We start from the raw sequence: 24,619 nt of genomic DNA on the forward strand, positions 1-24,619 counted from the left end.
AGGACATCACCACAAAGTGCTGCCTGTGACTGCAGAAAACATTTTTTTCCCTGTGTTTCCAGAATAACTCCAGGATTTACACTAATACAATTTTAGGTCCAAGTATTTATTGTTCTTACTATAAGAAACGCATTAAAATTGATCCAATGTAGGATTATTTCTTGCTGGTTTAGATCAGAAAAAAGATTGGCCCCAGGAAAACTGATTTTAAATCTAGAAAACATGACAGCTCTGATAGATTAGATCTACTACAAATATAAGGGTGGTATTTTTTTGTTTTGTTTGAAGATAAGTACTGTTTAAAGAAATTTACTTCATTTAGCCTTTCAATTAGCATGAAAGAGCAGAGTTTTTTCATTCCCAAAAGGCTCAGGCATCCATTGTAAGAAAACTAACCTCTGCCTCTTCAGTAATTAAGCACTACCAAGAAAAGACTAATACAACCAAGGGTATTGGTTATTCCCCAGAGACTATTAGAGATAGTCATATTATAGCAAACACAGCTTCATGTGGCTGCTGTATAATACCGCTGTATTATAAAGATAGGATTCTCTTTCCATTTACAACCACTGAAGGAACTGCCAAAATAAAGCTGGTGTACTGTATTTCTTTTCTAATGTGGGGGAAAGACCAAAATGTCTTCTAGCAGGCCAGTTCTCAGATATGGTTTCAATACTATTGTGGAAATAAATTTAACTAAAGAGGGAAAATTATTTTTACAAAACTCCAAAAGAGTAACAGAAAAAATACTAGTTTAAGTCCATTACTATTACCTCTAATAAATACTAAATATAAAAGTTAGTAAATAAACCTTTTATCCATCTGACAAACTTCCAACTGCACCTACAAAACAGTAACAACTTAATGTGGTGAGAAAATAGGGAAAGTTTTCTGCTCCATATGTACTACAGGAACATGTATTACTGGCACAGGTTGCCCAAGGAGGCTGTGGAATCTTATACCTTGGAGATACGCAAAAGCCATCTGGACACAGTCCTGCACAACCAGCTCTAGGTGTCGCTGCTTGAGCAGGGAGGTTGAACAAGATGACTTCCTGAAGTCCCTGCCAACCTCAACTATTCTGCAATTAGCAGTCCACTACTGGAATCTTTCCTTATTCGTCAAGGGCCACCAACACTCTGTAATAAAAAAAGAACTACAGCGGCCATGAGGCTATGGCAAATGGGGGTGCTGGTATTTAAACTGCCCGCTACTGAAATACATAACCAGTACCTTCTAATTTTGAGACATTTTGTAAGACTCAAACCAGCAGCTGAAAATGCACAAAACAGAATGAGGGTAATATCCTGATGCTCTGAAGTATCAGGAGATTTCCCCACTCTTTTCCACCGTCCACATGAAAATGTGCAGGTGACAGCTGAAAGTAAAGATAGCCGCCAGCTCTAACAAAATCGACCTTTGGAGGCTATTGATCACTGACTGTGCAAGATGAGTATCAGACGGCTGACACTGAGTTTGGCCTTCCCCTTACACCCTGAAATTACAGCCTTGTAGGGATAACCCAACACTTTGTGAATCAACCCCTGATTGATCCAGAGGATTGATTGATTCAGTCCAGCACGAGAAGCTGGACTGTCCCTGACTACTTAGCAATAGCTCAAAACATTAGCACGTTATCAATGTTTTCTCATCCCAAATCCAAAACATAGCCTCACGCTAGCTCTGTGAAGAAAATCAACTCAATCCTGGCTGAAACCAGGACAGCTATTTAAGTACAGAAGTCGAAGTTCAAAACTTCGGCCCTTCTACTGCTCAGCTCTTTTGTCCATGCCAGCCTTGTTCACAAATTGCTTATTTGAAGGAAGGATGCTTCCAGAATTTCTTCATATTATCAGAAAAAGAAGTCTGTAAGAATAACAAAAAAAAATTTCTTTCAAACTACCAAAGCTCAACTTGCCAGCAAAAGAAAGCTGTCTCTCTCCTGTTTCATTCCATCTGTTCAACTACAACACGACAGTTAAGCTTTGTATGTTGATTAACTTCATGTATGAAAGCTTTGGTCTTAAGAAAAGCAACTGTCCTGGTTTCAGCCAGGATAGAGCTGGTTTTCTTCACAGAAGCTAGTGTGAGACTGTGTTTTGGATCTGGGATGAGAAACTGTTGATAATGTGCTGATGTTTTGGGTTGTTGCTGAGCAGTCAAGGACAGTCCAGCTTCTTGTGCTGGGCTGCCAGCGAGCAGCCTGGGGGTGTACGGGGAGCTGGGAGGGGACACAGCTGGGACGGTGACCCAGACTGGCCAAAGAGATATTCCCTACAATCCGATGTCATGACCAGTACATAAACTGGAGTTGGCCGGGGGGGGCGGACATCGCTGCTCGGGGCCGGGCTGTCAATCACCACCCCGTGGTGGTGAGCAATTGCTGTATGGGGCATCACTTGTTCTTGTACATTCCTTTGTTGGTATCATCATTGTTGTTCCCTTCTTTCTTTCTGTCCTATTAAACCGTGTTTATCTCAAGCCACAAGTTTTTTTTTTCCAATTCTCTTCCCCGTCCCACTGCGGGAGGGGGAGTGAGCGAGCGGCTGCGTGGTGCTTAGTTGCCGGCTGGGGCTAAACCACAACAGCAACCCAGGTAACTTTCACAGCTGCTCCATTACATATAAACATGTTTACTAAGCTTAGCCAAGCAAGCTGTATTCCAGGACATTCAAAGAGCAAAGAGTCTCAATTGCTTTTGACAATGCTTTGATATATTCTAGATATTAAATGCTTCTCTGACAAACAATCTTGTTGAAATATGTGCATTCCTGATGTATAAGTACAAAGAATTACACTCGTGCTGTATATACTTAGCAGAAACTACCTCAAATATCTTTTACTTACTTTAATTAATGCTATACTTTCCACAGCAGCAATTCTAAAACACTGAAAAGACGGGCAAAAGAGCCCAATCTCCCACCTTTAAAAAAGGGAAGCAATTATTTTGTCTTGTTCTCATAACTTTCCCCTAAAAGCATGCATATAAGGAAGGTAGCCACCCTGTGAAGATGTTTCCAGGGTGTGGGACTGCCAATGAGAATTTAAAAGCAACTCAAAAGACTGCCTCCAAAAATCAGGTATCAGATACAAAGGCAAGACAGTTTCACATTAAACAGCACTTCCTCCATTTCCCTAAAAAAATGCAGTGTGTAAATATGTGAAAAGTTAAACTTACATGTACAGTACCCAAACAGAACACTTACCAAATGACTGGGATCACCCTTCAGCAATTGTCCAATTCAGTGATTTCTGACCTTATGCTTCTAATAATCTGGGGACCTTATACGCACTGCTAATCTTACATATGGACACATACCATCGCCACAGTTACACCAGCTTTTTTCTCCCTGCTTAATGGAGAGATTCCAGTTTGTTTTAGGAGTCTGCACGGAGAAACCAAGACCAACTCATGCCAAAACCTGGAATGAATGGCAGAATTGGTTTGCACATCATGAAATTAAATCCTCCAGCTTTGCTTGTGAAGAAACAAAGAAGCCAGAGGATGTGGACATGCAAGTTGGGTGAAATACAACTCAAAACTGATTTTAAATTATAAAGTAATGCTTGGCCATGTGAAATAAATACCCTTTTGAAATGTCAACATAGGAAAACATCAACTTCTCATCATCAGTTAAATGTACCTGTTTAAGTCTTCCTGCTATCTGTTTTGAAAATTTGCAGACTTAAATTTGAAAAAAATCCCACATTCTTTAACTACCTGGAGATGCTGCAGATTTCCAAAGTTTGCTGTCCTGAAGTGCTGCTGAATGATGTTTTGTAAACACACATCTACATGTACCATGGAATGCACTGAACAGTAATTGTACATATTCTTTCTTTACATTTTCATAGAAAAGGTATACCCGAGGCAAGTTAGACAGGTATTTCATCACAATTTATTTTGAGACTAAGACAAGCATCAAGAGTGAAGCAGAAATAGGCAGAAGAGCCTCATACTGATTATGTAAAAAATTTTTTGCCTATGCTATAGAGGAGGTAACTCAATTCCTTTTTAAAAAAGGTATTAACACTGAACACTGATGCCTAGTTATTATCCTTTGAAGGGGATCTATTATGACTTCATTATTGAAATATACATTAAATTTAACTACATTTGAGGTGCTGGAGTGTGTCCAAAGAAGGGCAATGAAGCTGGTGAAGGGTCTAGAGCACAAGCCGTATTTGGAACAGCTGAGGGAATTGGGGTTCAATCTGGAGGAAAGAAGGCTGAGGGGAGACCTTATCGCTCTCTACAACTACCTGAAAGGGGGTTGTGGTGAAGTAGGTGTTGGTCTCTTCTCCCAACTAGCAAGTGGCAGCGTGAGAGCAAACGGCCTCAAGCTATGCCAGAGGAGCTTTAGATTAGATACTAGGAAACATTTCTTCACTAAAAGGGTTATCAAGCATTGGAATAGGCTGCCCAGGGAAGTGGTTGAGTCACCATCCCTAGCAGTATTTAAGAGACATAGACATGGTGCTTAGGTACATGGTTTAGCAATGGATTTGGCAGTGTTAGGTTAACAGCTGGACTTGATGATCTTAAAGGTCTTTTCCAACCTAAATGATTCAGTGATTCTACATGTTAACATCATTTCATCAGCTATGGCTCCTAACCACAAGCTACTGTGGTCTCACTTTATTGAAGAAATAATATATTACTATCTGAAAAAAGTAGTGGTTTCTCATTTGCCATATTAACATGAAGTACCTTTGAACCTTCTTGTGCAACATTCTATATGACCAATTCAAAGAGCAACCTAATTAGTGATTACCATGCGACGACATGCAACAAGTTTACACAAATTCAAGTGTCAAACCTGTTTCACTAGAAAACCTCTGTGTAACTGGAATAAACCAAGACTGTTTTGAGTGCTCACGTACCTTTTTCCAGCTAAATTTATTAACTCAAAAGTAACAACTGACCTCTCTATATATATATCATGTCATTTCTTTAGCTCATTGTATTTACAACACTAGCATAACCTTTAACTACTCTGATAAAACTTCATTAACAGTATAAGCATTAAAAAAAAAATGAAGAAATCAGCATCAAATATAAGCTACTTTTATTCCACTACTTGGTGCATTTCAAAGGGATCAAAAAACTAGCAAGGTAGCATTGAAAACCTGGGTTGTTGCAGTCTATTCACTTCGACATCTTTAATAAGCATATCTGCTTCCCACCCACCCCACTCCACCATGATATACTGCTAATGTGAGGATGTTAGGATACAACAAGATACAGCTCCTATTTCTTTTATGGGTGTCTAAAAAATTTAACATAATTATTTGCTGAGACATGACCATGATGATTAGAGACCTAGAGAACCATAGTCCCAGAAACAGTATTTCCATAGAGACAAACTATAATTTTGCACAGTTCACAGTAAAGAAAAACTACAACTTGGAAAACAAGACTATTTCAGACAAATGACAGCTGTTGAATTCTTGTTTCTGCACTTAAAACACACACGTACCTTTTCCTAAATGTGTATTTATACTCATGTATCTAGCTGTTCCTGTAAGGCTCTTGTGTTCTCGATATGGTATGTGCTTCTTTGTTTCTGGATCTATATACTCCTTTGCCAAACCAAAATCTATAATATGAATAATTTGCTGAGTTTTGTTTCCAGGTCGTCCTATTAAGAAGTTCTCAGGTTTTACATCTCTGTATATCAAGTTCTTTGAATGGACATATTCCATACGAGAAATCTTTAATAAAAGGAAAAAACAACAGAAAGTTTAGTTTAAGCTTCAGGTTGCCACATTTAACTGCGGTGGTAGCTAAATATCTTAGATTGACTTTATATTTAGAAGAAATTACCCCTCCTATCGCCTTAAAACCAAAAGGGCTATTGGTCTTAACAAGTTATCTTCCACTTAAAGTCAATGAAAATTGTACAAGTCCTTGAAGCAGATACACCACATCGTTATTTGGAAACTTTCACATTGGACATTAGACAGGAATTAGTATATAACAGAGGTTATCTTCTTTCAGAAGAGCTGGCACCAAGTATGTTTTGTACACATTAAAACTGTAACCAGAAATCATGTTATGAAGCAGTGAGCAGCAAAGTTCCATGTAAATCTATTACATATTAAAAGTATAAATGAGAAAAGCACTTAAAGTTCACCACTATGCATATAACCTCCATTCTAGCTGGATCATTTTCTATAAAAATTTATATATTCAGAAAGGAACAGCAAGTATTAAATAAAAGCTATCTTTGGATCTGTGATAATTTGAGCATTTTAAAAAATGAACTTTCTCATTTTGGCTGTAAATAAGCTGAATATGTCTATGTGTCTATAGTTGCAGGCCTGTTATCCCGTTACAGATGTGTTTTAAACAGCTGTTTTTACCCTTATAGGTAAAAATATCACTACCTATTTAGGGAAGTGGAGGTTCGGTATCATTAACATTTCATAAGGACTTATTTAAAACACACTGTACCAAGGTAAACATGCAAAGCCTTGTTTCTCTTTCTCTGACTTTCCACTTCCACCCACCCCCAGGTGGGAACCAAATTAGAAAATCTTCAAAAAAAAGGAAAGATTCTTCACTGACTAAATCTGCACTATTCTAGTATTTCTGAAAGGGTTTGGGGCACTTTTTTTGTTTGTTTGCTTTCTTTCCGATAATGCCCAGGACAAATATTTACGCTATATAGGAGTCTCATCATCCAACTGCTTTCATGGATTACAAATATTTTTACTTCATGAAGATTTTTTTTTTCAGTTGTCAGACTAAAATTCATGATTCCAGGTTGTGATTATGGGAACTCAGAAGACACAATGAAACTACATTTATGCAATGATTCTTGAAAAACTAGAACAAAGTAAATGAAAGTGCTAAAACTGTATCACAGGCTCTTTAGAACCCACCAACACCAATTTAAAACATGGGAAGTGCAAATCTCAAGTGAAATAAGCATTTAACCCACAGAAAACTGGTTTAGTTATTCTAATAAACACTCAACATCTATTCTACTTACCAACTGTATGGCTATCATAAGAACGGTTTTAAGAGAAAATGTCCTACCACACAAGTCAAATAAATCTTCCAAACTAGGTCCAAGTAGTTCTAGCACCATAGCATTATATTTGCCACATGGGCCAAAATAGTAAACCTGAGGTATTCCATCTGTAAAATGAAGATACAAAGTAATTATAAGGGGTTACATAAGATTAATGAACATACCAATAAAATCCCTACCCAATTTCAAGTTGACCTGGTTACAAACACATTTTTCACACAAAAGCAACAATAAAAGCTCATAAAAACTACAGAAGTACAACAGGAGTAATGAAGGCAGTACCAGTTTCATTAAATATTTTATGAATATTACATGTTTGACCTGTGAAAGATTTAAGGTTTTTATAATAAATAAAAATCAGAACCTATCTCCTAGGTTTTGTAACAGGAAATTGAAACAGTATTTTAAAAAGATATGAAAAGAGGTTTAAATAAGCTCCTTTTCAAAAAAATAGGCATTTCAATTAAACTTTTTAAATTAAGACTATGACACAGCTTCAGGAATAAAACCACCTTATCTGTAGAAGTCATCTAAAAATTCGAAAGAGATTAATGAATCCTCAAGTTTAATGAGACATGAAATCAATTTTTAGATGCATCATCAAAAATACCATAGATGACAAATTGTTATAGTCATCACTTGTTAGTATTCATTTTTTTCCAAATACATGCTTCTTTTACTTAAATTTGCACTGGAAGGCTTCTCCTGTCTTCTCTTCCTCCATTATTTTTGGTTTCTGTTTAGATAGCACATAAAAGAAAACATTTTTCTTAAATGTGAGTTAGCCCATTAAAAATCTGAACACCACAAAGTGGAAATTTGTGGCGTTTTTTAAAATCTAGATTTCTAGTAAAATGCAGACTTATGATTTACTAATTCAAACCATATTAAGAACAAGGATTTTTTTAATGTAATAATATGAACAGATGACAGAGGGAATTTTTAGAAGAAGGGGGAACCTACGATAATGATTCGCCCTGATTTCATTTCTGAAGTATCACACCAGACACCACTCAACTTAAAATTCTTTCAAAAATTGATGTCCAGAAAGAATCCATTAAATTCTATTCTTATTCTCAAATCATTAAAATATTTTAGAAAAAAGATTTTTGAATGAAATACAATTTTACGTTTAAAATTTTATACTAACAAACACAAATTTTTCAGTTTTAGTTGTGTTTTGGTGGGTTGTTTTTTTACTTAGAAAATTATTAAAATAAAAATTAAGTTCAGAACAAAGCTTGCGTCATTTCTAAACAGGATATATAGGAACAAAAATATCTCACTATATGTTCAGGTAACCATCTCTTAAACACTCTGTAAACAGGTATAAAATACATCTATTTAAGAGAGCAAAAATCAAATTTAGTGTTAAAGCTACACTTGTTTTGAAGTCTTGCATGGAGTCTAAAATGTGACTGTCTCTCCGATATCTTATTTCTAAGCTTAACATCTTTCTTGATGTAAAATAAGTGTTATGTTCTCCAACACAACTGAATATGTTAATTTGCTGTTCATAAAAACTATAAAAGTGAAGACTGTACTATTGTGTGGAAGAGTTATTTTTGTGGAGTTTTCTATGTCAGCATTCCAGAAACACTTGCAGGAACAGATACTCACAGTACACATTTCCTCAGACAGCTGGTTATACCAAAGCCATAAACACCCTGAAAACTAGGGCTGAAAGTCACGTTCATTGCATTGAAAAGATTCCCTTACTATCTAGTCTGTTACCAGAATTATTGAACAAAGGTCTCCTGATGTGCACAGCTTAGACCAGCAAAACTACATGTTACCTGAAGAAATTACTTCTGTTCTTTTCCCTGAACAGGAGCATAACAAGCATGCCCATATAACAAGGTTTCTCCTGCCACAGCAGGAGAATCAGTTAAACATATTTAAACCTTTAGTAGAGACATAACCAACTTTCAGTTTAAGTTAGCAGTGCACGTAAGATCACCCACCCCTTTAATTAATTGCTGAATTAATATTTGACAAAATAAATGCAGGCATCAAAAGACTGGAAATACTCTTTAATTTTCTCATGCACTGCATTTACAATTACATTAGCAACAATGCCACATTGTATCTTCATGTTCACATACCTTCACATATACTAATATACTTTACCAATACCATGAACAGTACCTATATCACCAAAATTAATATGAAAATATTCTAGACTTTATAGCTTTATATAAACAACTACCATAAGAAGCCTGGCAATCCAGAAGTTTGAAAATTTCAGTATTTAAAGCCTTATAATCCAATTTTACTTTCACCTTTTTGTACATATGCATTGTGTGACTATGTAAATTAAAAAAACCTTGGTATCATTACGCCTATTCATCTTGCACTTCCTCATATGCACAGGACCTCTTCCTCATTCAGAATAAATTTTGTTCACTTTAAGCTAGTTGCTCCAGATTTTTTTTGCTCTTCGGTATGTATCCTCTGTGTCTCATTTATTCTAAGTATTCAGTACTCTGGGAATGTATTTTTCCTTTCATATGAGCTTTTCCTATAGTGCCCATTGTTACAATACTGTACTATACAGAACTACAAAATGTATTTTCAGAATACCATAACAAAACACTGGATTTCGCCTTCCTTCTCTGTAGATCAAATGAAAACATCCCTAACTCTGGGTGTTTTTTGAGGTACAACAAGTCTCAAGTTTTTCATACCTTTCTACAGTGCTACTTACACTCAGGGCAGAGATCCGTAATTGTGTCCACTACAGCTTTGGGTAAAAAAACCAAAAAAAAACGACCCCACACCTTACAGTTTTAGCAAAACTAAAAGCAAATGAATGCAGCATTTTAAGAGCATTTTCACTAATCTCTTTTCCTACATGTGAGAATAATGAAAACATAACACCTAAAAATCCAGTTTAACTGTTCAATTTTCTGAAGACTAGAGCTTCATTTTTTAAATATGCATAACCATACTCATATTTATACTAATATACTTAACATGCATAATGATACCCATTTCAGAAAGACCTCACAAGAGTAGTTCATTGCTACGAATGAAGGAGCATAGACCACACTGCACAGTACATCAGAACATGGTATAAAGCAGCGGTTTTAATTTCAAAAAGATCATGTCTAATTATCAGATAATGGATCAGAAAAGATGTTTGTACACATAAGGGGGTATCGTAACTCTAGAATTCAAGTTTTCTGCCCCCACTTTCTGCTATGGTGGATTACACTTGGAAATGTGGATGTGTCTGCAGAAGAAAATTAAATTATCGAACAGATGTGCAGAAACATAAGTCAAGAAAACCAACCCCAAAACACAAACCACCTGAGCATACAAAGAACAGGAAAAGCACTGGGAATTTGGAAGAAAAAGCACCACTTGTAATGGCCTGAGACACATTCTGAGTATCTCTGTTCTTGTATTTGCATGTTTAAAGACATTAACACCAAATATTCCCAGGAGAAGTTAGTCTCCTCTATTACCACTGCATCTGCTCTGTGCCTCTTCATAGTATTTTAAAATATTGAACGCACTTCGAAAATACAGAAGCCAGAAGACTTTGGGGCTTTGTCTAGATTTATAAAACTCGTTTGCATGACTACATGCTAGTAAAAGAGGAAACATTTGCAGAAAAGAATTTGTGACATTGTGAGATTGGTAGGCAAACTTGCTAATTTCAGAAGCATGTTTATAGAGGATGTGAAAAAAACACTCTTTAACAATTTATTCTACCACATCATATCATGAAAGCACCACAGCAATTCCTGGTAAGTATACATCCAGGGCAGGGAGTTGGCATTTCTGCTGTGACCAATTTCATTTTATTTAACATGGCAAGAACAGTACATAATCTACCTACAGCACTTGATCTTCTGATTAGATGAAAACTCCAGGATACATTAAAATTGTGTTTTAACATGTTAAGTCACCAATGTCTGGAAGGGAAGTATGGAGTATTAGGTCTAAAATTTCCTGTGTTTATAAAATCATTTCATATTAACAGTTCAAAGTACTAGAAGTTTGGAGGGTTGTTTCATTTTGTTTTTTAATCAAAATAGACTTGATGCTTTTGCTTAAAAACAATAACCTAACATCACTGTATTATAAATAAAAAACTGGCTGGATGGTTGGGCCCAAAGAGTTGTGGTGAATAGAGTTAAATGCAGTTGGCAGCCAGTAACAACTGGTGTTCCCAAGGGCTCAGTACTGGGGACAGCTGTGTTTAATAACTTTATGAATGATTTGGACAAGGCGATTGAGTGCACCTTCATGAGTTTGCAGACAACACAAAGTTGGGCAGGAATGTTGATCTGCTTTGAAGGTAAGAAGGTTCTGCCGAGGGATCTGGACAGTCTGGATCAATGGGCAGAGGTCAACTGTATGAGGTTCAACAAGGCCAGGTGCCACGTCCTGCACTTGGGTCACAACAACCCCATGCAACACTACAGGCTTGGGGAGGAGTGGCTGGAGAGCTGCCCGGCGGAAAAGGACCTGGGGGTGCTGGTTGGCAGCCAGCTGAACATGAGCCAGCAGTGTGCCCAGGTGGCCAAGAAGGCCAACAGCATCCTGGCCTGTATCAGAAATAGTGTGGTCAGCAGGAGTCGGGAAGTGATTGTGCCCCCGTACTCGGCACTGGTGAAGCCACAGCTTGAATCCTGTGTTCAGTTTTGGGCCCCTCACTACAAGAAGGACATTCAGTTGCTGGAGCGTGTCCAGAGAAGGGCAACGAAGCTGGTGAGGGGTCTAGAGTACAAGTCTTATGAGGAGCGGCTGAGGGAACTGGGGTTGTTTAGCCTGGAGAAAAGGAGGCTGAGGGGAGACCTTACCGCTCTGTTCCTGAAAGGAGGTTGTAGAAAGGTGGGTGTCAGTCTTCTCCCAAGTAGCAAATGATCGGGTGAGAGGAAAGGACCTCAAGTTTCACAAATGGAGGTTTAGATTGGATATTAGCAAAAATTTCTTCACTGAAAGAGTTATCAAGCATTGAAACAGGCTGCCTAGGGAAGTGGTTGAGTCACCATGCCTGAAGGTACTTAAAGGACATCTAAATATGGTGCTTACGGACACTGTTTAATGGTGGGCTTGGCAGTGCTAGCTTAACAGTTGGACTCAATCTTAAAGGTTTCTTCCAATTTAAATGATTCTATGAATTTCATTATTTCTTCATGTCTCTACATCTCCAGAAGAAAAGTCAGAAAGTAATATGTTACTAATAAAGAGTATTTGGGGTCTTTTTCCCTTAAAAGAGAGTTAATATTCTTTAGCCACCATTTCATTTTCATGTTGCTGCTGTACACCAGTGACCTCCAAAATAAAAGTGCAGAAACCCTAAAAGTGCACAAGCCTATCCACTGAGGTGCTGGGGAAAAAATATGAGAACCCGTATTTATTTTTTATCTAAAAATAAGAAACTAAGCTCTGCCAATATTATGTGTACAACTTGACACTGGAGCCCTCACTCAGATAGTTATATCACATATGGTACACCCAGGAGAGATCCTGGCAGAAGAGTGGAAACAGAGTAGTGTACTATTTTGTTCGCTCATTTTTGGCTTATTGCAGTTTACATGTGCCCATTTAAGTGGATTTATGGAATATGTTGTCTAGTTTTCACTAAACTACCCCTTACAAAACAGACAAGCAGCTTAAAATGATTCCTACAAAGAAACCACACATTGAACGTAATGCTACTAATGCTCCCACAAACAAACAAGAAAACAGCAGTCAATACTGCTACTCCTTGTACAAGCTTATTTGCAAGTATTTCTTAAAAAGCTAACTACAGAAGACTACCGTCTTGTGTTTATGAGATCAAGAAAATGGCATTAACTATTACACATAAATTATCATGTTGTGATAAATGTTATACATCAAGATATCAAAATAAAAAATATTATCAAAATCATCATCAAAATATCAATAAGGGGCACATATCCTCCAGTTAGTAAATTTTTCCACAACTGTGTACATTGTAATACTAATAGTAAAATACTGGAGGTAAGTCAGACATACTTTACTGTATATTCAGAGAGTAGAAAAGGAACACAAGTGTTGTTTTCTTCTCTCCTGTTCCCAGTTTCTTAGCACTGAGTAATCAGTTATTGAATAGAACCACCTCTGTCATCTGTCAAGACTAGTTTATCACTCAAATGCTTTAGTCCACCATATTTAGGTACATGATGTCCAGAAAGTTTTTAAAGCTGACAGGTCTGACTTCCTCTATAACGATGACAAGATAAAAACATTAGAAAAAAAGAAAACATTATTGGTACATTACAACTGTATCTGTCAAATAACTCCCACTTGATTTTCTTTAAAATAAAGGTATGTCTAGTTCATGACCATTATCTACCTTGGCTATCATCTTTTTCAAGAACGTCAGCATCAAACCTGATTTGATAAGGCTACATACTGTTCACTGCAGTTATCTAATGCAATATACATGACTAGCATGAATAAAGATCCCTATTTTAAAGCAAAAATACCATCTACTTGGTTTAACACAGATATTACACAGTAGCCTCAATTATTGCATATGTGTGTCCTCATTCAGAAAAAACACAGATATATAAACAAGCAGCAGAGACTGACTGTTAAAGAAGTAAGTAACACACAGGTCAATGGCAACACTACTTGTACTTAACCTTGTGTTCTCAACCTACCATTCACTTAACTTTGATCCATATGTCTACAAAATATCTCTACAAAATGCAACCTAAATTTGTAAAGCTGTTAAGCAAGTAAGCCGTTTTTCAGTCAGTGTTTTTCTGTTTCTTGCAATATTAGTTTCCTTCTAGAGTTTCCTCCAAGCCAGGCAAGCAACATACCTACTGATGTAATCTGCATTGTATCTTATTGCTTAGATTGTCTGTTAAATGAGATCCATAAATGCCAGTAAAATACTTAAGACTGCACTTGCAGAACAAGCTGTTCTGTATTCAGCTACTTACTCCCTACTGCCTTTTATTTGTAGTTTTAATTTTCAGATGTGGCAATTCATTGGACACAAGGAAAGTACCCTAAACTGAGTAGATGGAAGATCTGCAGTAACAGCCATCTTCACTAGTACTGTCAAGGATACAATTCAACCACCTGCCACAAACACAAGCATTCCTTACTAAGACTACAGAATCTGGCCTGAATCCTCTGAAAGTAAGCGATTACAAAATCCAGGATAGTGCCATATGTGTTTTTTTACTTGAACCAAAGCAGCATACACAAAACCAAAGCAGCATACACAGAAGGCCATACAATCTCAGGAAACATAGCACTTTATGGCTACTGAAACCATGATCATCCATGCACTGTAAAACTCTAAACATGGAATGAGCCACTATATAAGCAGTATCACTTCTTCACTGCTAAAATGCCATGTTGGAGGCATGCACAACAGTTAGACTACATTTCTTATTTAGAAATATATGTTTGCAAATGTAAGAAATAGTAATATAGCAGCAAGATTGTTCCACTAAGACAGATCTAATATAACCAGTTATTTATATTACTAAAACAGAATTAGACATGCATTTTTACTGTAAGCCTTATTAAACCAAATATATACTTATCTAACAATCACAATTCTTTGTGAACCATACCATCAAGCTTCCTTCACAATTACAGCTGTTACATTTTATACGAAAAACACTGATTACTCTCTGCAATCTGTGTGATGTCTATTCCAAAATCAACACAAATTTTTGTATACCACTCAAACATTAACATGTGCACCTATTACTTATATTTAAATTTAAGCAGCTGTGTCTTCTTACCAGATCACTTGCACTTATTATAGGGGAAAAAGAGTTACTTTAACTATACATTGAACAAATTATCTACATTTCCTTAAGCAAAATGCTAGAAATGACTGGCATAAAACAAGAAAAACTGCCAGAAACGTTTTTTGTAGTTTGTTGGTGGACTATACTTAAAAAATAAATTTACAATTATGATGATCGTTCATTCCTTAGACATAAATATTAGCACATTTACAGTAATAATTGAGCAGCTCAACCCTCCTGTTCAAGCATATCAGCAGCAATGGAACTCAAAACTGAGTCAGCTTTTTCACCAAACAATTCACCACAAAATCACAGCAGTCATCAGTGCACATGAACAGATAGTTCTTCAGTCAGACTCATTATTTGATTCAACTTAAGTGGTTTTAACAATGAACTTTTAATTTAAGCATAGAGTATGATTTTTTTGAAGTTCACATGCTCTGTATTTTTATTATTTAAAAGAGATTAAAATACACTTCAACTAATTGCTTTTTGTTTATTCTCCTACATAATAACCCCAAAGTAGAACAAAAGTAATAAAGTAGGACCACATTACTAAAAAAATAAAAAGTTTTCAGTTTAAGAGCAAATTCTCAGCTACCTGCCTAAGAGTATAGATCAAAGCAACATTCATGTGAAGTTACTAAAAAAAAAAAAATCACTTCTCATTTATACTGAGTGACTGTTAGCAAGATATATGGGCAAGTTATGAAGTGAGACAACTCAAAGACACACACTCCTAAAACATTATTTACTTATATAAAACTAAGAGTACCCTGAACTGAATTACTTTCTAACTCTGAAGTTAACAGCTCAGCATTTTGTCCTCAACTTTCATTGTTATCAATTGTTAGAAATATAATGCACTTGTTTTAGAAATGAAGTTTTATTCTAAAAATCTGAAGCTCCGGTAAATTATTACTCCTTTAATTTAGTACCGGAAACATTCAATTAGCTAATTAATATGTTTGCACAAATATCACATAAGAGTACTCTTATAAAAGTCTTTTCAAACTCACTTCAAACCTGGTAAATTCCGTAATTTTCATCCTATGACAACAGCAAGTGCAGGATGCCAATCCTCAAGTATTTTGAGAGATTAAGAATGAGGTAAGTTATTTAGATTGTTTCTATAAGATCCATGAACAAAAATGATCACTTGTCACATTAATATAGCTACAATTTACCTCTAGCACTACCATCAAGCAGACATGTTAAGATACTTCCTTATGATAGAGTAGAATATTGATATAGTAAATAAGTTACAATCTAACAGTTGAGAAAGGAATTAAGAAATCATAATAAAGCAATGATAATTTTGTCTTGGGAAGAGTTGTATCAGAGCACAGACCCTGATACACTGTGATGAAACCATGTTGTGTTGCATTTTCTTCCACAAGCTGAAGTGGAAGGGTGTCTATGGCCCAGGGGATGAGCTGGAGGTCATCTGAATAGCAATTTGAAATCCCATTGTCTTATCCCATATGAAAGTAGTATTTTTAGTGGTTCCAGGTGATAGACTAAAAAAAACACATCACCTATCACTACCTTATATACAGAAGATAACCTCCCTTTCAGTGCCAGTATCTGCCTCATGCATTCTATATCCTGAATAGAGTTCTATAAAAAAAATGAAAAGGTGTCATTGAACATTCAAATCTCACACACATGTGCTGGTCTGAACTGAAGAACCACATTTTCACTACCAGAAATATTTTTGTCTTTACCTATGGGAAAAAGCACTGAACATTGAAGTACTGAACCACATTCTTGGCCTTCAGCCCAAACACCTTTTCAACACAGAAAACAAGGAAAAAACCTATGAACAACAGCATCTACCCTACCAGTCAGCATTAAACTGTGTATAATGTACCCTATAACAAAGAAGTGTTCAATCTCAAGCCTTAAGGCACTCTGTACCAAAACAAATGAGAAATTCAGAGTATTTCAAACTGTCTTTGCTAAATCCCCAATCAAAACACACTCAATCCATCTGGAGAATCCTGACATGCTCAAAATGCTAAAATAAATATTCTGCTGAGCCTGACTGCCAAAATGGTGAGCAGACTCCACTCCTCTACAACAGCAGTTGACCACCATGCACAAATGCTTACTACATCTCTGGCTGCAACTTCTCAAGACTACATACAGACTTGTTCTTACACTAACAGCGTTTACTAGCCACTACATACACAAGCTATCTGTTAACTTTTCTGTATCTTCCAAAATTGCATTATGCCAGCATTGCAATCTTCTTCAACCACTAACCCAATGGTAACTTCTTGATTACCGCTGTCCAAGTAGTATGATTCTGTTATGCCTAAGGCAGGCTCTCATGTCCTTAAAACTGAAAAATATTTAGCTAGCAATGCAGAACGCACTTACCATATGACTGTTAGTAGCAAAGCATGGAAAATACTCTCACATACGGAATGCAATACTTAGCATTCATTTCACACTAGACATAACCTTATAAAATATACCTTTTTCCATAGTACGCAAATTTATAACTGACACATGCACTAGCCAAACGGTCACCCTGCAAGAAAAGTGTTTGCAGTTTTAAGAGTGGAAGTGTTAACTAGACTTCAGCTAAAAGAACAGAAGTACAAGAGTTAAGAAAAATAAAATACCATTAACAATACTCAGCATCTGCCTTCTCCAAAACATTAATACAGCAGTTTCAGAAGTAGGATAATCCACAGCTGAACTTTGAGAACTAAGATCTTTGCCTCTTTCAAAAAGGACCTCAAATGAAAAACTAAAATCCAACAATGGATAACCCTTGTTGCTATAGGCAGATAATATAGTAACAGTCTGTTCTTAGTAAAACATCAGCATTGTGGACACAAGCTCTACTAGGGCATGTCAGGCAGGCAATGCCTACCATTCTTTTGTTCCACTTGTCAAATGGGTAAGTACAAGCAAGTCCTCATTCACTTCTAAAGACACCCAGCCATTATGGTTAGTGACCCAGAGATTTCTTAAAAGATGTTAGAAAAAAAAAAATCAAATAGTAAAAGTTGAATAGTTTTTATGCTCTTCAACACATAACAATATATCACTTCTTTAATATATACACAGACTCCTTACTGCAAGAGGGAACTGAGCCATACTGTAAATACCTACCCATCGAAGAAATACAGCATTTTAAAAGTTTTCACCAGTAATGTTTTTAAATTGAAAAATCCCTCAAAAAAATTTTCAGCTTTACTGCTCAATACTCAAACTGAGCCAGCAGTTACTAATTTCCACCCCACCCCCCAGTCTCTCCTAGTAGGAAAGCACATTGAATTTATGTGCAGCTAAATTATGGGTATAGCACATGAAATACATCTACAGCTCATCCTCTTAGCATGAGGAGAAAGACTGATAGCATAAAAGATCAATACAAAAATCAACAAAAAGTACAAAACTGTTTTCTATTAATTCTAAAAGTCTTAGGGTAGTTTCAGGTAAGAATTCAGCTATAGTTTTATTTGTAGTAGTGCACTTATGAAAATGTATCAGTCTTACCATTCATACTTGGATACTATGAAAAAATACTTTTAACTAAAATTTTATTAGAATTAAAGATATTTTAAATTCCATCTGTAGGTTGCTCATTCAGTTGACCTCAAATATCTGCATACTTACAAAATTATCTCCAACTTCATGAGGAAAGCATGCTCACAGTTATTGAGTGACAAAATTATGGCAGAAAAGAGACAGCAATTTTCATAAAATTCTCTGTTGGTATATAAAACTTAAATGAAAGCTACATAATAAATTGACCAAAATAAGCCACATCTTTAAAAACAGCTCTTAAATTAGTTTAATAAGTTTTAGATCCGTTCACGTGAATAATTTAAAATGTTTCCAAAAAAAAGGCCCAAAAGTACATAAAATCTTTCCTGTTTAAGAAAGATTCTTCACATTTTTTTCCTGACAAACACCTACACACTACTGCACATTAACAGGCATTTCAGGAAAAAGCATATCTGAATGTAAAGTTACAGATTATAAGCCTTCTTTATGAGCAGATTCTCTCCCAAGGAATACAGTTTTTAAACGTTAATGCTTTTTCATGTAAGTCAAAAGCACTTTTTATTAAATACAAAGAACACCCTCATTCAAAGATCCTGTGTATAAAACCTGCACAACTATCATTTTTTTATGTCTATTTGTTCTGTCAGGGAGCAGAACTATAAAAGATCCCCCAAATTTTTTTCACTCAAGCATGTCTTCCATGTTCAATGGCATTCAAGGAGCAGAATAGCAGGACTCTTACCACGGAAATTAATAAATAACAACAATAACAACAACAACACAAAACAACTAAGTCACAAGGTCATTAAAAAAGAAAGAAAAGGGATATTATAAGAATAAGCAGACTTGTAGTAGAGAAATATTGGCTGGAGATAAGGGAAGAAAAGAAAACACACAATTTCAAAATGCTACTCCTTCCATCAAGGGCACTCATGACATCAGAGAAAGCACTAAGATGCTCCATTAAAAAGGGTTAGAAGGTAAGACAATCTGTTGCTGAGTAACGTTTTCATTACTTGCTTTCAGGAAGGTATTTCAGGAAAATACCTGAATATTTTCCTGAATATTCAGGAAATATTCCTGAAAAATAACCTCATTTTCTTCCAAAACTATTCATTCACATGTTAATGCCTCTCCTTCCTCCCCATGCCACACCTAAACTGGGATTTCACAGGGGCTACAGGTATTTTATCCCTCAAGCTTCAGGGTAGCACAGGTAGCATAACCTCTGGAATTAGTAGTTCTTATTTGTGAAAAAATAAAGTTTGATTTATAGGACATAATGGCTCTGCTTACAAAACTGGGCAAGAAAGGGAATACTAGTCCCTTTTCACCAGTTGCTTCTGAAACCATTTTTAGTAGTTACTTGCTATTAATACACGTGTGTGCATGTATGCACAAGGAGAACAAGTGGAAAGGCTATTTAATACAATTAAATGCAAAATAAGCAGTCCATAAAGCTATCAGCCAAAATACAAGAAGTTTTTTGCGAATAAACAAAAACAGCTAAGAAAAAGACTATGTGGATTTTTAGAAGCTGAGAAGCCAGAAGGCTCTAGACAAATGGAACTGCCACTACAGTGAGTAAGTATTTATTAGAGAAACCTCCTATTCACTCACAATTACTGTACTTCAAATTTCTTCCAGCAATAACAGCTATTTTTGTACCCCCTATGATGGACTCTTCTGCCGCTTGCACAATGAAGATACACTTCCTTCAATTTACTCTCTCTAATAGAAGTACAACCACTGCCCATAAAGCAACACTATCTATATGGATAGATGTGGCATAAGATTTTTAGTTATCTCCTGATACTACAGAAACTATATAATTCTGCAACTTTTTTTCTAAAAGGGTCTTAGGTTGCATAACTTCCCAGGTTTGAGGGCCAAACTCCTGCAGAGATGCGAAAAGGGAAAGTGCCACAGAAAGACAAGGAATCAGTGATTTTTTTTTAAATTTCTCTCCATGAAGACAGCAGCATGAATATTACTTTCTTCATGATGAGTCTTTCCCACAAAACTCATTAAAAGGAGTCTCAAGTGGAGTGCCTGAGAAAATCAGACAAGTCTTAAGAGGAGATTACAGGGTTCTACACTGCTGGAGGAGGCTTTCATTTTGGAATAAAAGCAGGTTACTTTGACAACAGAGGCGTATAGAAGGTTCTTCATCAATATTAAAGATTGCTAGTAACTCATCAGCTTTGTAGTCTTGTTTTCATCCCAAACGTCTCCTCATCTTCATGCAAAGAATCAGAGTGATCATTCTCCTTACAGTACTTCAATACAGCACCAAAGAAAGTGATAGCTGTTGCACAGCGAAGACTGAATGACACCTGAAGTAAAGCAGACCAACATTCACTTGCCTGCATTCTTACATTAAACACAGTCTCCCAATCTTATTCAGCAAACAAAAAAGGTAAAAGAAAAGATATTTGTCCTAAGAAATATTCCCATAAGGGTTCCTACCTCTAAGAAGCATTTCCTATTTTCTGCAGTCTGAACTAGTAACTATGGCTTTATTCTTACCTCCACTACACACCTACTTTGCTATTTTAGATAGTTACACCTCAGTTTTCACAGCTGGGTACTGTCCGTAACTTTTGTGTGTTGCTGTGTCTCATTAGTTAAGCAATTAAGATCTCTGCTTTCCACTTATCAGCTCTTCCAAAATGCTAGTCTAGTGTATGCTGATTATTTACAGCTACTTAGAAAAAAACGGGCATTATACCCTGATGACTTTCTCCAATTAGTAAGTATACAAGCCTTAACATTTTGACTAGACATTCTGCAACTTAATTTTCCATCTCTGAACAAGAATAGACAATGTCATGTCTTGCAAAGAGTTATCACTAAAGATTCCTGGTTGCAGAGCATTCATACCACAGCATCAAAAAAAGGTTCTGTATGAATTGAAAGTATTGGAAAGTATGTTTCCCTAAAGATGGTCTTGAAAGAAGAGCACAAAATTTTGAAAGGTACCTAGCTGGAGAAACACTATCCAGTTTGTGCATCAATGAACATATGATCCTGAATTTCTGAAAGCAAAAGTAGTATTTAAAAAGTATTAAAATTAATCATAACACATACATTCAAGACAATAAAATGAAAGTAATATGGGCATGTTCATTTTGTATTCCCTGACTTTCGGAGATGACTTTTCAGCTTCAGTAGTACTATAGTGTAGTTTAAGCATAACTTTAAAATCACTATTACAAAATACAAGCTGCCTTTAATAGCAAACCATCCCCTGCCCAAAACCATGAGTGTGCATGCAGAAACCAATTATGAGTAGTCTATTTTATACAATCAACTTCTACGTTAGTAAACAACTGAAAAAGTAAGTAACTACACAACCTATGAAAAACTATTCCAGGAATTAAATGAACACTTTCAAGGAAGAGATATCATAAGATTTTTTCCCTAGGGTATAACTTATTTAGGGAAGATTTGTACTCATTGCTTAGTTTAAGCAGCTTCACATCTTGCTAACTGACTATATACAGTTTTGTGAAAGGCACAAAAATATGTGAGAAGTTAGGTATTGCTAACCTCTAAAAGCAAAAAGTGATAATTGGGTCATCGAGGGGACAATCATAAGAGTATTTCTGGGTATAAAAGCATCAAGGAAAGCAAAGTGAGAAACTCAAATCTTAAACTGCATTTAAAGCTAAGCTGGTTTAGAAGTATTTAAGAGGCTTAAAACTAGTGAGCAGCAATATATCCTGTATCAATGGAAGTGAAGTCAAATCAAGACTGAAGCTACTTAAATATCATAGTAACTTTAAATAAAAATATGTGATTATTAGATTAGCAGTTTGGTCATTCATTGTGTTTATTCAAAGGGAACGCACTGGGAATACTCCAAGAATGCTTAGTTTAAGGTATACCCATATGCACACAAACTTCACTGATATTTAAGACTTACTAAGTAGTCCTAGGATTTCACAGACACACTTTAAAGAGTAGAACAAAAGAAGTCTTACAATACTAGAAAAATGTATACATTAACCCATTGACTAGGAGAGTTTTTTTCTGCTTTAAGTAACTAGGGACAATTTATTAAATAGATTTATACCCCTAAATCAGAAAAGTTCTGTGAAAAAGTGATCCTGGATTACATTACAGTAAAATGCATGACACTGCTTTTTACCTCCAGATCCTAGCTGCTTGTAGAATCTGTATTCCAAATGTAGCTGTGGTGCTCTCGACTTCATTGGCTCCTGATTTAAAAACAAAAACAACATTTAAAACAAAGCCTCTCTGCCAAAGCCTAAAAACTAATAGACTCACCACTACCAGACAAAATAACCCTACTGCTTCCAAGACACATGGAAAGTTTGAATGTTTCTTTCAAAATGGCTGGTAAGACCAAGAAACCTAAACCTCAGTCAGATGAGACTAGAGCATACAGGGACATTTACATCTTGTATTGCTCCACAGGACTGGGGTCCAACATGCAAACCCAAGCACAGATCCACAATGGAACAGCTAACAAGTAATTTGTCTCTTTAAAGCATGTGGGTGATATATCTTGCAGTTCTCAAAAGGTGGCACTAATATGCAGCTTAAAAGATTGAAAAGACTGAAAAGACTGTCCATACACCAGCTATACATGACAGACATATCTTTATAAAAAAGAAGTTTTATCCTAGGATCTTGAAGAAAAACAATTAAATCCTTCCACAAAATAGTCACAACTTAGCAGAAATTAAGTAGCACCGTTCTAAACTATAAATCCAAAACAACAAAGAAAGCACACCAGAATAAGTTTGTAGTTTAAATCTTTCTTTTCCCAACATAATTTACATAAGTTAATGAAATCTTAGTTCTGAGTTCTACATACTGATGTGGCAAGTTCTCATAGAATGAAGTGACATGAGATCAAGCACAGGAACACATAAACAGCCTAAATGAAAGCCGTAACATCTTGAGTATTTCCCTTTGCAAAGTAAAGGTACTTTATCATAAGATTCTTAAAAATAATTTCCTAGAGCATCTTTTAGAAGATATGCCTCGTTTCTTGTGATATGTAATGATTTCCAAGGCATCAATGATAATTTGGACATTACCTGTGCATTATTCCTACATAAACTGCTCCTACTATAATCGCAGCACAGTAAGATTGTTAATACACTTATCAGCCATAACAATATTCCTGAATGTCAGTTTTCAGGAAAAGTTTGGGCAAGGTGCTCATCTGTTTCCTCACACCATCTTTTCCAGAAGCTAACACTTTATTAAGGCTGTGTTGTTGCCCAGTAGCACATCCAGGCCATTAGAAGCCACGAGCCAATGTGCAATCATTAGTATCTTAGTCCTCTCCCTCAACCCATCTCCTTTGAACATTCACATTTCAAATGGCTGCTACTCCTACAGCCAAAGTCCCTGTCAGGGTACACTTGATTTTGCCAGGATGACAAAGGTTGAGGCCCAAAAATAAAAACTGGGCCAATGTAACAGTGTGTAAATAGAATTTAATATATGCTTTTTATGCTCCAGAGCATTCATCCTGGCTGAACACTGGAATTTTTTTTTCAAAAAGGAAGTCAGCAAGAACTTTCTAAAACAGAGAGGTGTTGATCCCTCACAAACTGAATTACTAAGCAAGAATAACTGCGACACCAAAAGATCCTACTTACAGTTTATAAGGAGAACACATGAAATTTATTGTCAAGTTGTAAAGACAGATATCCCTTAACAAAACACTTTACTGTAAATGCGGGCCTGAGCAAATCAGTGTAACTATCAATCTTTAGTACTCAGTTTTCCGATGTGTAGGTAAACGCACTATGGAGCGTGTTACTGAAAAGTTTTAACCTTTTACAAAGCCACACACATTCAGCTACTAGTTTGCCTGCAATAGTATTATGCAAGTGTTATCTACAAATTATACCAATCACTACATAGTCTCCAATTAAAGCTTGTAATTATGCCAGTTAAGAGAAGATATTGTAGTTCATCGAATTCCGCATGTCTGCTGAATATACTAAGACATGACACTGGCTCATGGGCAGTTTGACTTTGTTCAATTATATAGTTTTGCCTTAATTGATAGTACATTAACAAAACTTAATCAACCACTCAATGTTAGAAGATGCTCCCATAACAAGGATGTTGTTTTTAATACAAGCTGTATTACAATTATATAAATAATTTGTATTGTATTGTATGAAATTTATATAAATAGGCAAAAAAACCTGTCCTTGGGAGAAGAAACAGCTTTCATTTTTTGACACAGACTTTTACACTTTTTCAAATGAATGCTACTTGTTCCAGTCATCAGCA

General features: G+C 36.0%; 1 protein-coding gene across 1 annotated transcript in view; it reads right to left on the minus strand.

Annotated features, from left to right (window-relative positions):
- LOC104628581 (casein kinase I) overlaps positions 1-24,619 on the minus strand; it is a gene marked incomplete at its 3' end in the record, with an annotated part of 43,498 nt that overhangs the window by 10,759 nt on the left and 8,120 nt on the right. The window contains exons 3-5 of the mRNA XM_010297216.1: positions 22,485-22,554; positions 6,999-7,147; positions 5,481-5,715 (exon numbers count right to left, since the gene is read on the minus strand). Coding sequence (XP_010295518.1) covers positions 5,481-5,715; positions 6,999-7,147; positions 22,485-22,554 — 454 coding nt within the window. The remainder of the gene's footprint in view (positions 1-5,480; positions 5,716-6,998; positions 7,148-22,484; positions 22,555-24,619) is intronic.

Source organism: Phaethon lepturus, unplaced genomic scaffold (genome assembly GCF_000687285.1).
Source record: "Phaethon lepturus isolate BGI_N335 unplaced genomic scaffold, ASM68728v1 scaffold14721, whole genome shotgun sequence".
Classification (NCBI taxonomy): Eukaryota; Metazoa; Chordata; class Aves; order Phaethontiformes; family Phaethontidae; genus Phaethon; species Phaethon lepturus.